Source organism: Trachinotus anak, unplaced genomic scaffold (genome assembly GCF_046630095.1).
Source record: "Trachinotus anak isolate AG129_WGS33_773 ecotype Australia unplaced genomic scaffold, CSIRO_AGI_Tana_v1 ptg000012l, whole genome shotgun sequence".
In the NCBI taxonomy this organism is placed as follows: Eukaryota; Metazoa; Chordata; class Actinopteri; order Carangiformes; family Carangidae; genus Trachinotus; species Trachinotus anak.
This window is the reverse complement of record NW_027273863.1, coordinates 7,869,889-7,884,668: the sequence shown is the minus strand read 5'-3', so window position 1 is coordinate 7,884,668 and position 14,780 is coordinate 7,869,889. Positions and strand designations below refer to the sequence as shown.

The following is a 14,780-nucleotide window of genomic DNA, read 5'->3' as shown; positions in this document are numbered from 1 at the left end:
GTCTAGGTGCTCCTGCATCACCACTCAGTCCATGAGATCAGCTACATCGCTAAGGACACCAGGGACCACCGAGCCTTTGGCTATGTCTGTGGGAAAGAGGGCCACCACAGGTTTGTGGCCATCAAGACTGCACAGTCGGTGAGTACTTTTCCACTCTGCTAAGGCTGATTTTAAATCTTTCCCACTCCATCAGCAGATTTGTATATGAAATAAGATAATAATGAATAATAACATAAGAAATGCTTTATTTATCCCTATAGGGAAATTCATACCTATAGAGAAATTCTTTAGATGCAAGTCTTTCTATTAAGTGGCACAAGATTTTAACATTTTCCTTTGAATTGTGTGTGAAAGCAATATTTTTTTTTATGTAAGTAAGACCAAGTCTTTTTAGTGCATAGGCCTAGCAATTAAATTTTCAAGATGTGTGGCTATGCAAGGCCCACCTGGCACTGTCAGAAAAACTTTTTGCTTTCAAGGCCCAATTCAAGTGTCGGGGGAGTCAAATCCTCATTTTCTAAAGAGCAACTCAAGTTCAAGTCTCAAGTGTCAAGTCTACAGATCTTCAAACTTGACTGAGGAACTCCAGCGGAAAAGTGTGGAGTGCACAAATGTGGGTTTAAACAGTGTAGGGAGAGAAGAAAAAACCCCACAAAGACTGTTGTGGTGTGAATGTATGGTAATACAGCTACATGTAAAAATGAATTGTCTGTATTTTTCTAAACAACTGTGGTGCAGGAAACTGCGCTCAGAGTTGTAACACAATTACTGTTGTTGTAATTAAAAAAACAAACCAATGTCAGTATTAATGCAGCTACATGTCACCACTAATGCTTGTTTCTGCTAAACTAGTTTGCTAGTTTTAAAACCAGGCGTATTACAACAGGACACTAGTTGACCATTATAAATTATAATCATTACTCCCAACTCCCTGCTGTGCTGGACTTGGTGTTTCTTTTTGGGGAGTGACAAGATCAGAGCCAGACACCAAACATCCACGTTTTGCCATACATATTCTACATTAACATCATCAATTCCATGTGAGTTTACCAACTAAAATAACATAAAAGACATCAATAAATACATAAATAAAAAACATACCAATGAAATATATAAATTGCATAAAGGTCACTCCCCATAACAAAAACATATTCATTAAGTAAAAAGAATTCAGGGGAGAAGACATAATTTAAAGGAGCTATTTGTAAGTTTTGCTATTGCTGCGCAGCCAATATTAGCAATATCAACAGCTGTTTAATTATCAGTCTGAAAGAAACTTGTTGAGTTGAGTTAACTGTTAACTCTTGTCTCTATCAAGTCTTTTCTTCTACTGAAGTTAGCACGCTAACCAGCTAGCTCTGGCCTCAGATCAGCCCTGAAGAAATGGCGCTGTCCAGAGGGTGTATTATCACCTCTTGTCTTGTAAACGCGGCGATGGCCAAAGCTTTTGTCGAACAACAATCACCACCTGCCCCCGGCATTTGGCTGCGAAGAAAATTTGAAAAAAAAGCACAAAAAATATGCCCTCATGCATGAGGGGGAGTGTGTTATAAAAAAAATGATATAAGAAATCCAGGCACTCAAGTGGGTGGTTAAAAGTAAAAAAAGCCTGTAATAAATATGGGCTAACATATTAACAAATACACCAATCACGGATAAAAAATATGTTTTCCTCCTACTCGGCTCACAGAGCTGTTTGAGGGTAAATTATTTGTTTTTATTTTTTTTTATTTTCTGAAAATCTTAAGAACCTTTTTGCGCTGCTCCTCTTCTTCTGCATTTTCCCTCTGTCTCCACCTGTTTTCCTCCATTTCTTCTTCTTCCTTGCTCTTCATTGCTCTTTGCTCCACTGGATCTCTTTACTATACTCCTCCACATCTTTCCCTTTGTCTGTTTTTTTCTTAATTCATTTCTCCCTCTTATTAATTTCCCCTCCTCAATTTTACCACATCCTCCTCTTCCCCTTCCTTCTTCCTTCATTTCAGGCTGAGCCTCTCATCATTGACCTGCGCGACCTCTTCACGCTCATCTACGACATTAAACAGCGGGAGGAGATGGAGAAAAAGGCTCAGAAGGACAAACAGTGTGAGCAGGCGGTCTACCAGGTAGGACACTCAGAGCCCTTTTTTTTTTTGCTTTTTTCTCAGTTTCATTTCCCATTTGGAGGCGAGATCACACGCTATAACTCAGCCAGCAACGCATTCACACAACAGAAATCTTAACACTTTCAAGCTTCATCTGAAGTGCTCCACAGACTGTGTTTGTCTGCACCACCGATTTCTGATTTGAACATCTAAATATAATAGAAGCGCAACAGGTTTGGATGCTTTTTTTTCCCCCCGAGAATCAGATATGTGTGACAGGAAATGTTCTGTATGTGTCAGTTTGTTTATGGTGCAGCAAATTGCTGTTTCATTAAAACTCACTGTCAGTCTGTAATTATGCTTGGTTGATGGGAAAAGACTAAGATTAATTTATTTTGTTCTCTGTTCTTTGTCCATTTATTTTCCAATGAGACTGTGAATTCTCAAAAATTACTGATGAAAAACAAAATGTGTCGTCTGCCTTCTGTCCCAAACCCACACAGACCATCCTGGAGGACGAAGTGGATGATCCAGTTTACCAGGTAGGTCCACAGGCACACAGAGCAGGAACCAAACACTGCTGACTTTTAGCTTCACTGGAGCTGTTTTCACTTTTAAAGCTTGGAATTAAATGAAAACAATTAATCCTCAATTTAAATATCTTCTCCAGTCGCTGATCTGCTTGAATTAATGATTCATGATATTCCGCCATTCCAGTAATACACAGTAGACCATCCTAGTGGACAGTTTTGTTCAACCATTCAACTCCCATTTGCCAGTGCAGTGTTGTAAAACCATATTTTTTAAGTTGATCTGTGTCAATGTTCTGATTTCTTCCAAAGATATGCCCCCAACCCGGACTGGTTGTTACTCCCCTCCCTCTTTTTTGCCCTGTGCATTTATTTGGCTGAACATGATCTTTTTTTCTCTGTGTTTGCTCACACTGAATACAGACAACACTAACTCTTACTCTGAATGCCTTGTTCAGTAGTACGTCCAGCCACCTCCCAGATCACCTCTGTTCTTTGCTCTTGAAGTGTGTTTTGCATAAAGTCATTCCATTTGCAGTTTTTCAATTTATGTTGATGTTGGTTGACAAAACTCCAGACTGTGGCCAGAGTCTTAAAAGGAATAATTTGACATTTTGGGAAATGCACTGATTCTCTTTCTTTCCAAGAACTGGATGAAAGGATTGATGTCTGTATGTTAAACTTGTAGATGGAGCGAATTGGCTTAGCTCAGCATAAAGACGAGAAACTGTGGAAAACAGCTAGCTGGCTCTGTTGAAAGGTAACAAAATCCACCGACCAGCACTATCTAAAGTTCACCAATTAATAGAATTAGGTCTCAGAAAAAAAAAGGTAAAAATGATAGTTTGTTGTTTTAGTGGGGGGTTTTGTGGCAGGCTACTTCTTGGGTGGGACGAGTAACATTTTGGACTATCCACTGTTTGCTGCCAAGAAATAGTCCAACACACTGACCCCTACAAAACAGTGATTTGTTGTTTTTACACTTCAATTTATGTACAGAACAAACAAATGTGTTAATGTGAAGCTAAGTAAACCACTAAGCTAACTAAGCTTTCTCCAGTGAAATAGGCACCATACAGATATGAGAGAGGTGTCAATCCTCTCATCTTACTACGACAGTGAATAAGCGTTTGTCCCAAAATGCCAAACTATGAATTTAATGTGAGATCCATAAAGGAATATATAAACCTCATGGAGATACTGACAGATTTCAGGACCTATGAGATCTCAAGCCAATATTCTGACCTCCGGCTCCATTTTCTCTCAAAGAGGTGGAGCATCACGTTGCTGAGCTAAGACCTCCACATTGCCTTGAACTACTGCCTGACCTATTATACTTGTGCTCTTTCCTCTCCCCACCTCACTCTTTTTTCTTTCTCTCTTCACCACCCCGTTCCTCTTTCACATGCCCCCTTTTTTTTTTTTTACACCCTTTATATTCCTGCTCTCATTTCACTCCTCCCTCCCTTGTGTTTTCATTTATTCTCATCATGTATCATTCCCTTATTGTGTTTCTCTGTTTTATATGCCAACCTCTCTCTCTCTCTCTGTCTTTTCATCTCATTATTCTCTGCACCTCTACGCCTTGCCCACTACTTCTGTTCTGTAGTACATAGTGTTTGAGGCTGGACACGAACCCCTCCGTGGCCCCCAGTCAGAGGAGAGCGTTTATCAGGTACAAAGACAAGCATTGCCCCCTTTTTTTTCCTCCCTCTTGATACCCTGTGATAGATGATAATAGTGACATTACTAACATCTTTAAAAAAGAAAAAAAAGTGCAGATTGTTTTTGAAGATTTAGAAGCAGATCAAACTAAGGTTTCTGTTTTGATGTGGCTGTCTCCTGCAGCTTCTTTACAATGAAGGCCACCCCATTTTTTGCCAGTGGAATACTTTTCATTTGCAGCAGCAGCAGCAGCACCAGCAGCAGCTGCTGTATTCTTGCTTTGCATTAGCAGTAACTTAATATAGCTCTGATGTGGGGTTAGGAGAGTGAACACTGAACAGAGAGGCTGATATCAGTGAAATAAAATTATAAACATCATTGGATTAAATTCAGTTATACTTTAATGTGAATCCCTCTGGCATTTGAAGGCAATTGAATCCAATGCAGGGATAGTAGTGTCTGTCAGTGACAATAAAACCTGCTATATAGAGAGGTAAACACTGAATGTTAATACATTGAATTGTTATTGCTAAACAATCGCTGACAATAATTAGTAGCAAAAAATGGGATCTGATTTCATGAAAATCTTAATATGCTAAAAAAAAAAAAAAAGGCAGCATCTTTATGTTTAAATGTATGATGCCTCATATACAGTCGTGTCTGAAACAGCTGTAGCAGAGTCAAGGTCAGTTGTTTAGTCTGGGTAGTTTACCCACGGCCTGCAGACCAAGCTCCTTTTATATATCCAACACTTTGACCTTTTGATTTTAGACCATTTGAAGGACCAGCAAGGACTCTAGGGACCTGTCGTATGATTTAATCCTACCCCCCTCCCTCCCTCTCTCTGCCTCTGCTCCTCCTCCTGCTCTTTTTGCCTCTCTGTATCTTGCATTCCTCTGAAGATGAAAGATTCAGAGAGGGAGATTAATCACTCGCCATGCCATTTGATCTCAGAATGAAACAAGATCAATAGACTTGGGGAAAACGTAACGGAAAGTTAACCAGTCAAGGGAGCATTTGGAGAGACAGGCAGCGAGGTTACGAGCAATAGATAGTTCGGATAAATGTGAGAGAAATATACAAAGATGGCCAGAGCTTGTCAGATGAACCAGTTGAGACATGCTGGTGCAGAATAACAATCGGCTTTCTTAATACTCACAGAACCAGCATTGTTTGCAATCAATATTGATTTAAGTAGAATTGATTCAACAGCACAACTGTAGAATTTGCATAATCCCATTGCTCTAAACGATAAAATAACATTTTAAAAAATTGGCTAAATCCAAATTGATACGGTAGGCTTTTTCTAGTTCAATAGACATTTTTCAGTTCTTGTAAGCGCCTGTTTTAAATACCCAGCCTGTAAAAAAAAAAAAAGAACAGAAAAAAGGTGTTGCTCTGTTACTTACATTTGAATCGACCTCCAACCCAATGCAGGTCCCAACCAGTCAGCAGAAGGAAGGGATCTATGATGTCCCAAAACGCCATTTCATGACTGTAGGTGTTTTTTGTTTTCTATTATTTGTTTCTTTACTCTTCTACTTGCAAACCTCTCTTTAACATCCTCTGGAAAGAAGTGCCTGAACCCCCCTTTTACAGTATCCATTTGTAACATTTTGCTCCAATGTATTTAATAGTCAACAGGCTCTAAAACACAATTTCCCAAGCTAAGGGCGAGTCAGACAGAGGTCTCTGTCTGCATCCGCTTCTGTGATGATGATGAAACAAAGCTACATTGGTCATGCCGAGCCTGCTTGAAGAGATAAGACTAACTGATTGGTCGACCAAAATCAGACATGTCAGCAATTTCACAGAACATTAGAGAGGCAGGCTTCGTATCCAAAATCCATTCCTGTGCGGAATCTGACGCATGTCGTGACCAGATGGTTGAGACAAAATCAGTGTGGAGTGTGTTTGCTGGTCCCATTTTTGCTGGTATGAGTAGATGAAGAAAAGGTGGCTGTGCCATCTTCCTCAGAGGATGAGGACGAGAGGTTTGTAGGTGGGGTGGGTGTTGGGTTGAGCTGCATGCAGTGAAGTCACGGCTACATACAATCAAGGCCACCAAACACTCATGAAAGCTTTACCTTAACGAGTAGCGATATATTTTTATATTTTCCTCCTGTTGATCGGTTTGATCAGAAAACAGCACAAAAAGCTTTTTTTTTTTTTTTATTTCCCCTCCTGTCATCAAACTACAAATATATTTCATCTCATCCTGGTAGGTTTTATGAGTTCTTCACCACCATGCCGTGACCACGCTATTACATCTCTCAAATCGCTTATAAAAAACATTTATTCAAGCCTATTTCGCCAAACATTCACCCAGAAAGAATTTCCACACAACTTCTGAAAACAGCCCTAGCAAAGTGCCTCTCTGCTCTTCACTGTTTGTGTGCTTGTTGCTCAGCATATCAAGCAGATAAACTGTCCCGACCCCCTCACTATCTCGCCCAAACAGCCCATGCCAGTATAAGTAGCAGCGCTTCCATATCTCTAAGTGTTACTGCTTGTCTGTTCATTCAGTTGGAGCTTTTTGAGAGCCTCGAACTCCCCTGACGTGTGTCAGTGCCTGCAGGGAGAGACCTCTGTGTACAATGTTTACCTTTTTCCAAATTCTGACTCATTCTGTGCCCCTCAACGGTTCCAAAGTGCTGTGCAAACTGTGCAATCCGCCATGTCCCGGCTTATTCAGGGGAGACATAAACACCCTGTTTATGTGCAACACTGATTGCTGTGATTCTCCCCTTTTCCTTTCTTTCGTTAAATATGTTGCCTTTGTATCTGTTTATTTACAGCATGCAAATCCTGTGTGTTTCTGTGTGTTTCTGTGTGTTTCTGTGCTTTTACGGTGATTCATTGTCTGCTTGTGCATGGCCCCAGAGACATTTCATGCAACTTAGCCATCCCATAGTCTCTCTCATAGCCGCGTCCCCTCTCCTTTAAGTAGTGCAAATGGATCACAGAGGGGACTAGAGCAGGGGTCACGTCTGCCTATAGGGTGAGGTGGCCTCATTGTCTCGGTTGGGTGATTCCAGGAGCTTCTTCTTTTCTTTCATTTGATGAAATAAACACACTCCTCTGAGTATATATATGCTCACAGAGTAGAATCAGCATGATAAAGCAGCCCGGGCTCTCACGGGGGCCCTTCTTGATTGGCAGACATAAGAATATCTAATCAGAGCCTGTTTTATAGGACTGAATAGCCTTTTACCCACTCAATTATACCGAGCCATGAAAGATTCATTTTAGATCCATTTTCTGATAATGAAACGAGGGGATAGTTGTTTCTTGCCATCCAGAGCACGGGCAGCCTTTGTGAATAGATTTCACTCCCCACACCTACCCACACATGCAGCCACCATACCCTATTTGGAGATGAATTCAAGGTTTCATGACTGTGCAGTTCTCATTGTTGTGATGTATCACTGGACTTTGTCTCTCTCTCTCTCCCTCATCCCTTCGTTTGACTCACAGAATATCAACCACTTTGATCTTTTCGGCGACATGTCCACTCCTCCTTCGGTGAGTACAACCATACATATTGAACCTTATTTCAGGTTTGCAGGGTTGGAGATATTGAAATCATATTTTATCTGTAGTTCAGTCATTTCATCGGAACAGTTGCAGGGATCTAAATTGCCTGAATGTGCCACAGTATTGCAGATTAAAGATAAATGTGCAGCACTGTGACTTTTAGGTGACTTTGATAGTTGTGACATCTGTGCATGTGTGTGTGTCTGTGTGTGTGTGTGTGTGCTTTGCCTCCTAGATGCCTCCATCACCTGCCAACACACTGGACCCAAGCAGGAGCAGCCGCCAGCAGCAACACACTCCTGCTGAGATGTACGCCCCGTTCAGCCCCACCTCGGTGCCGTCAGGTAGTACTCAGACTGAAACGCTGCATCTTTTACACAAAGCAAAATATAAAAGAGGAAAAAAAATGCTGGCGGGGTTATGTTTATTTGATGGTTAGTTTGTGAAAAACCTCACCAGGATTAAGCAGGATGTGGGTTTATCTGTGTTTTTAAGGACCACACATGGAGAAGCAGTGTATTTATGCTGTAAGCCAAGATGTTTCTTAAAGGACCATAGCAGTGGTTTAGCATATTTTAATAAAACCTTTGTCAGTGTGATTTTTCCATTAACCAACATCACATCACATCACATCACATCACATCACATCACATCACATCACATCACATCACATCACATCACATCACATCACAAATGTTTTAGTTTACCATGTGCCATTTTCAAAAGTAGATTGATTTCCTACCCTCCTGTTGTTTTCTATTCATTTTACTACAAAATAAAAATCAACTTGCAGAGATTTGAAATTTTCCTTGAGACATAAAATCAGTGGCACCATCTTCATTTCTTTATGCCAACATCATTTCATAACAGCAACCTAACCAAACAGTGACTTTTTCATTGCAATAAACAGGCAAACTCTCATCATCCTTTTTCCCAGTGTGCTTCTCTGTTATAATAAAACATATGAAGTCAGTGCTTTGGAGCAGCTGACCCTCAAGTCTCTCTTGTTTCCCTGGAACAGTCCAAGAAGGAGTCCCTGCTTGCAACTGTGTTACCATGCAATATTAAAAATAAACTGAAAAAAAAAGAGTAATAAGTGCATGCGTGCATTTTCTTTTCTTGTTTTTCCTTTTTTGACTGTCTTGTGAAGCAAGTTTACAGGTAAAATCAGTGGGAGCTGTGGCTCTTTGGAGAACAGGAAACTATGTAAAAATGATGAAGATTTGCTTTGGAAGTTGTCCAGTAGGAATAAAAAGAGTATGGGACTGGTGGCCAACAGGCTACATCATTCAGTACCTTGAGTGTTTTATTTAAGAAACATGGCCCAAAATGGGTCAGAGGCCTGTTTGACACGGACAAAAAATATACATAACATCTATCAGCTGAGTCTAAAGATAGAAAGCTGTGAAATGCTGTCCTTAACTGCACTTCTTTGCTATTAGGCATCGATTAAGAATTAAATAGCTCTCATTGTTAGACAAAGATGTCAAAACAACAATATTGACAGAGGAACATGCTGTCATTTTGAAAATCAATGTGTTGAACTTGTAATCACAGGAGGCAAAATGAATTCTGTGCTCATAATAATAATAGTCTTTGCCTCCCTTTTCTGCTTTGATATCCTTTAATCATTTCCTTCCTTCTTTTTTTTTTTTCTCCAGGTTATATGACCATGGGACCGGTGCAGGCGGCCCAGTGGGCGCAGCAGCCGTTTCCTGCCCAGGCTCAGACTCTGGCCTTCCCCGTGCAGGGGCCCCTCCAGGTGGCTCAGGTCCTCCCCGGTGGTCAGCCGGTCATCTGGAGCCAGGCCAACATTTTCCCAGCCGCTCAGCAGCAGTGGGCGGCCATGGCGGCCTACATGCCGGCCCAGACTGTGGGAGTGGGGGGCCATGCCATCCCAGCTGCCATGCTCCAAGGCTTGGTTCCAATTACCACCATGTGCCCCCAAGCCTGCGACCTATCAGCACCGTCCTCAGCCATCACCAGCCCCCAGCACACAGCCGACCCCACCCTGCTCCAGAGGCAGCTGAGCCTGGGTAAAGAGGGCCTCAGCGTGGACTCAGATGCAGGCGAGGGCCCCTCTACATCAGGAGCTGGAGCAGCAGGTGTGGGACCTGGCGTTGCGTCAGCAGCGGTGAGCAGGTGTGGGACCCCAGGCCTCATGAGTGTACCGGACACACTGGTCTGCAGTCAGCTGGTGCCACCTTCATCTGCTACAGCCCAGGAAGAGGAAGGGAGCTGTAGCGACCTTGATCTCTCTAGGATGACCTTGAGTCCAGGTACATCCTCATCACCGTCCACTGAATCTCGTAAGTTTCCTTCCCCCTACATAAACACAGCTGACTAAACCACTTGATATGAAAAGCATAAAGCAAAGCAAGTTGTACTATTTTTTAGCTTTACCAACAGCGTAGCTCTGGGGATGGAAATGTCACTCTGGTTAACCATCACCACTGTGGTCCAGACTGGACTATCTCAACATCTGTTAGAGCCATTGCTATGGAAGATTCATGCTCCCCAGATGATGTAGCCTGCTAACTTTAGTGATCATCTGAGTTTTCTTCTTGCACCAATATGAGGGTGATATTTTTGCATTTTGGTAAAATATCTTGACTTAAATATTTGATGGATTGACATGAAATTTGGTACAGATGTACATGGTCTTCAGAGGATGAATCATAATGACTTCAGTGATCCTCTGACTTTTCATCTAGCGCCAGCAGCTGGTCAAATATTTCATTTATTCAGTGAAATATCTCAACATATCCAAAATATATTGGAACAAAATTGTGTTCACATTCATAGTTCCCAGATGATGGATCCTAATGACTTTGGTGATCGTCTGACTTATCCTCAACTGCTGTCAGCAGGTTGACATTTGTGGTTTTCAGTGAAATATCTCAATGACTGATGATTACCATGAAATTTGGTGCTCAAACTTAAATCCTGCACAGGATGAACTGTAATAACTTTAGTGATCCCCTGATTTTTCAGATTTAGGTTAAATGTTAAATTTGTCCAGCCCTTTGGTTTAGGACTGATTTAGGATTGATTCTCACAGCATTGTGTCTCACAAAAAAGAAAACTGCGTGTGGCCAAAAACTCCACTGACCTTTTGCAAGACAGAGTTGTGGTTTTATTTGATGGTATACATAATGCAGAATGTCAGGTATAATATAAAACAAGTAGCAGAGACGATGTGCAATAAAGGTCATGATTTAGATTTGAATCCACTACCTCTCAGTATACGTTAGGCATGTTATTAGCGTGATGCTAATATATGTTAACAGGTGAGATTAGCATTAAACAGTAAACATTCCACATTTGGAAAATTGTACAAATCAAAGTTGAATCCTACTGTGTGTCCTCTTATTGTACCTCACTAATGTTTTCATTACTGAGTCTATATTATTGTCTGTCTTCACAGCATCCACTCCAGCCCCTCAGCAGAGCTGTTTGTCTGACTGCCCCCCATCCCAGGCTAGTGACCCCCCCACAGATCACTCCCCTGTAGACCCGGAGGGCAACCCAAGCAACACCAAGGAGGAACAATCGGTGAGCGCCGTCACCCTGGGTCACATCCCAGTCAATAAGAGTCATGGATTTCATTTAACACCAATTCACTTGTTAAATCAAATCATGATGCTATAATCTGTTATTGTCATATGGATGATGTGCTCTCAACTACATCACATGTAATTACACAGAGTATAATGTCATGTGATTAATATGACCAAACAGGATTGATTTTACCCTTTTTCAGAAAAATGTCAAGTCAATTAAGCATGAAAGGTCAAAGATGATCTAAGTGTGTTGATTAGATTATAGTTGCTGTTATTTTGCTACATGTTTGGGTAATGTGAAAAATGTGGACGGAAAAAGCTTTACATTGGGCTGATTTCAATGAATGCATAACCTTCAGGATAGAAATTTCACAGCTTTTTCTCTCTCTCTCTTAGGGATCTGATGTTGCAAGGTCGGTCTCTCCGGTGCCCAGTGGAGCTCCTGATCCTACACAGGATGAGACTTGTCCACAGGAAGACAGCTAGAGAACAACAAACTGAGTGGGTATTTCACAGTTCGATTTTCCTGACTATCTTCACATTGTTGCATTTCATGTCTTTTCTCTTCTGCTTTTTTCATCTCCACTGTCCAACTCCTCCTCCTCTCTCACTGTTTCATAACCCCATCTCTGTGTTTCTTTATTTGCTTTATATTTTCATTTGTCCCCCTTATGTATCTCCTTCTTCCTTGTGGATGAAGGGTTTGCTGCCAGTTGGAAAAGAGCCTTGGTTTAGTTCAATGTCTCAGTCATTATGTCCCTCTGCGTCACCCAAATTAAAGAGATGGAAGGCACAACGTTGCCACCTGGAGGTCAGATTTGTAACTGCACCAATGCAGCTTCTTGCTTTGTAAGTTTTTGCTGTTTGTGTTTTTTTATTTTTTAGGGGATGGAAGCTCTCAAGGCCAAGTGAAGTTCATGAGACAGAGAAAAAGAGAGAGGAGAGAGACTGTGAACAGCAGCATCTCACACAGCTGGATTACACAGACTTGTTCTGTTTTTTTTTTTCAACCTTTAAAGGATATTTTGGCAGTTCTGTAATAAGCTGGCTATCCTAGGATCTGCTTTCCTCAAGAGGCCGCATACTGTACTGCACTCCTCAGCATGACAACCAGACTTTGGCTTTATCATCCAATCAAATAACCTTTCAACCAGGAAGTGACCTTTGATCTTTGACCGAAACCTGCAACAGGAGGCGATTGCTTCCTCCTGTGATGGATTTATATCTGTGAGGATACGTGAAAAGGCCATGGTGACACTGATGATGCAAATCATTTTTTGGAGAGGAGCAGCGTCCTACCGTATGTGGTTGACCTTCAGTTTGTCAACTGCCACCAGCAAAGACTGTGCGCAGCAGATGGATTTGCCAAATGTTCTCATAATGTTGCTCCACTGACTCGTCCATTTGCATGAACAGACTTGATGTGGATTCAGCTGACTCAGCTGTGAGCGAAACCGTTCTCTGCAGCTTCTTCCTAGGTCTGAAACAAATCAAAAGATATGAGTTTTCTTTTTTCTTATTTTATAAGCTGTGAATTCTTAGTTGATGACACTGAGTCATTAGGAATATCAAAATGACTTGGAGACATCAATGTCAAAATCAAAATTTGCCAAACATCTATTTTGTAAATAAGAAACTCCCCAGCCCCCCATACCTGAGCCTCTGTGCCATAACATAGCTCTCTGCCTCTTGGATGCCAACTACCTGTGTTTCTCTCAAGCAATGCCCTACCAGCACCTCCATTTTTGACGTCTGGATGTTTGTTTTGCTTTTGCAGCCATTTTTTTTTATTATGTCTAAAAAAATGTCTTTGTTTCTCTTCGGTTGGTTGAGATATGAACTGTGAATCTGTGTTACATGGTCATTCAAAATAAAGCCTGCTGAGCCTGTCTCAATGATTATGAACTTGAGAGATGAAAGAAACGAAGGGGTTGAAACAAAAATCCTGCTACTTCTAAAAGGTCACAGACTTTTTTAGTCACAGGAGGCAGATTTTTCTGCATCTCTTTGTTTTTAGATATTGCATATTTCCAACTAAGGTCGCATTGTTTACAATTTGCCTTTCAAAATCATATCTCTTGAATAACTGAGCAGATTAAACACACTCTGATATGATATGGCTTAAAAACCACAAGCGCAGAGACAGTAGAGTGCATTTCTATGCCTTACCAGGTTTATTTTTGTTGTCGATTCACTGTTCTTCTTGTCAGGTCATTGTATACAGTAAAGAGGTCATTGTTCTAACAAAGCACTTGGGCATATTGTAGCTCTGCTCCACCGAATCAAAATGGTCAAAAATAAAGGTAACTTTATATAATACAAACAATAGAGATATCACTATTAACTGCTAGACTTACAATAACAAAAGGTAGCCTAACTGTACCCCTGCTCGTGTAAGAAAAATGAGAAATAGTCCAAAATATTTTGTAAATTTTATTTATGGAATTAAGAATTGTCATGGAAAAGAGAAAAAAAGGACTTTTGTACGTCTATGACTTCCCCATACACTGTACCCATGCCACTGTTCAGTCACAAATAAAATATCATGTGATTCCCATTTTTCTGCTTGGTTTCCCTTTCTCTCCATAACCTGGTAGCTTCTTTCTAATGATCTAGTGTAATGGCCACAAAAGCAGCCAACAGAGGTTGCTCTCCTCACACTAATACTTCAGAAATCATCTGTGCAGTCAGTAATTGTCCTGTGACTACTTATGCCCTATATCAGCATAATTATTACTTGTGTTTGTGCTTGTTAATCACATGCAGTGTGTCACATTGTTTTTGAAATACAACATCTACCATAGGTCAGGACCCTAAAAATGATATACTGTCCTTCAGTGATGGAAGATGTACTCAGATCTTTTGCTTAAGTAAAGGTGCCAGTATGAAAATGTAAAAATAAATAAATAGAAAGAGATAATTTATAACTAAAAACACTGCATTCAAAATCTAACACAAGTCAAGAGTTATCAGCAAAATGTACTTAAAGGACCAAATATAAAAGTACTTATTATGTGGAAAATGGTCCCTGTATTGATAGAATGTTAAGGTGTTACTGATGCTTCATTGGATGGGGTGTGTCTAGTTTTCAGCACTTTACATACAGTTAGGCAGATTAATCCAGTGACTCCAACACACTAAGGCTCGCAAGATAAATCTGAACATAGATAAAGTTCTGAATATAGATCCATGTTCTCTTTTTTTTTTTCTTGTCTGTGCTTTTGTTTTGAAATTAACCTTTTTTTGAAAGAAGTTTTTTGAATGAAGCCATCTGAGAAGTTACGAGGGGGAAATTACTTTTGGTGAAACAGTGAACAACTCATAGACATCTGGTTTTTGTAAGAGATCACAAGCCAAAAAGTTTGGAAACCACTGTTAACCTTTGACAATGCACACTATTT

At 40.7% G+C, this 14,780-nt stretch overlaps 1 protein-coding gene across 4 annotated transcripts in view; it reads left to right on the top strand.

Moving 5' to 3' along the window:
* Positions 1–13,936, top strand: part of dab1b (DAB adaptor protein 1b) — an 87,238-nt gene extending 73,302 nt beyond the window's left edge. For 3 of the 4 annotated variants that reach the window (XM_071491723.1, XM_071491725.1, XM_071491724.1), the window contains 11 exons: positions 7–138; positions 1,986–2,105; positions 2,588–2,626; positions 4,224–4,289; positions 5,717–5,776; positions 7,757–7,804; positions 8,052–8,160; positions 9,478–10,125; positions 11,244–11,371; positions 11,776–11,880; positions 12,265–13,936. In XM_071491723.1, the coding sequence (XP_071347824.1) occupies positions 7–138; positions 1,986–2,105; positions 2,588–2,626; positions 4,224–4,289; positions 5,717–5,776; positions 7,757–7,804; positions 8,052–8,160; positions 9,478–10,125; positions 11,244–11,371; positions 11,776–11,865 (1,440 nt within the window). In that variant the 3' untranslated portion in view covers positions 11,866–11,880; positions 12,265–13,936. The remainder of the gene's footprint in view (positions 1–6; positions 139–1,985; positions 2,106–2,587; positions 2,627–4,223; positions 4,290–5,716; positions 5,777–7,756; positions 7,805–8,051; positions 8,161–9,477; positions 10,126–11,243; positions 11,372–11,775; positions 11,881–12,264) is intronic. The other variant, XM_071491726.1, reaches the window with a different exon arrangement.
* Positions 13,937–14,780: the final 844 nt, after the last annotated feature.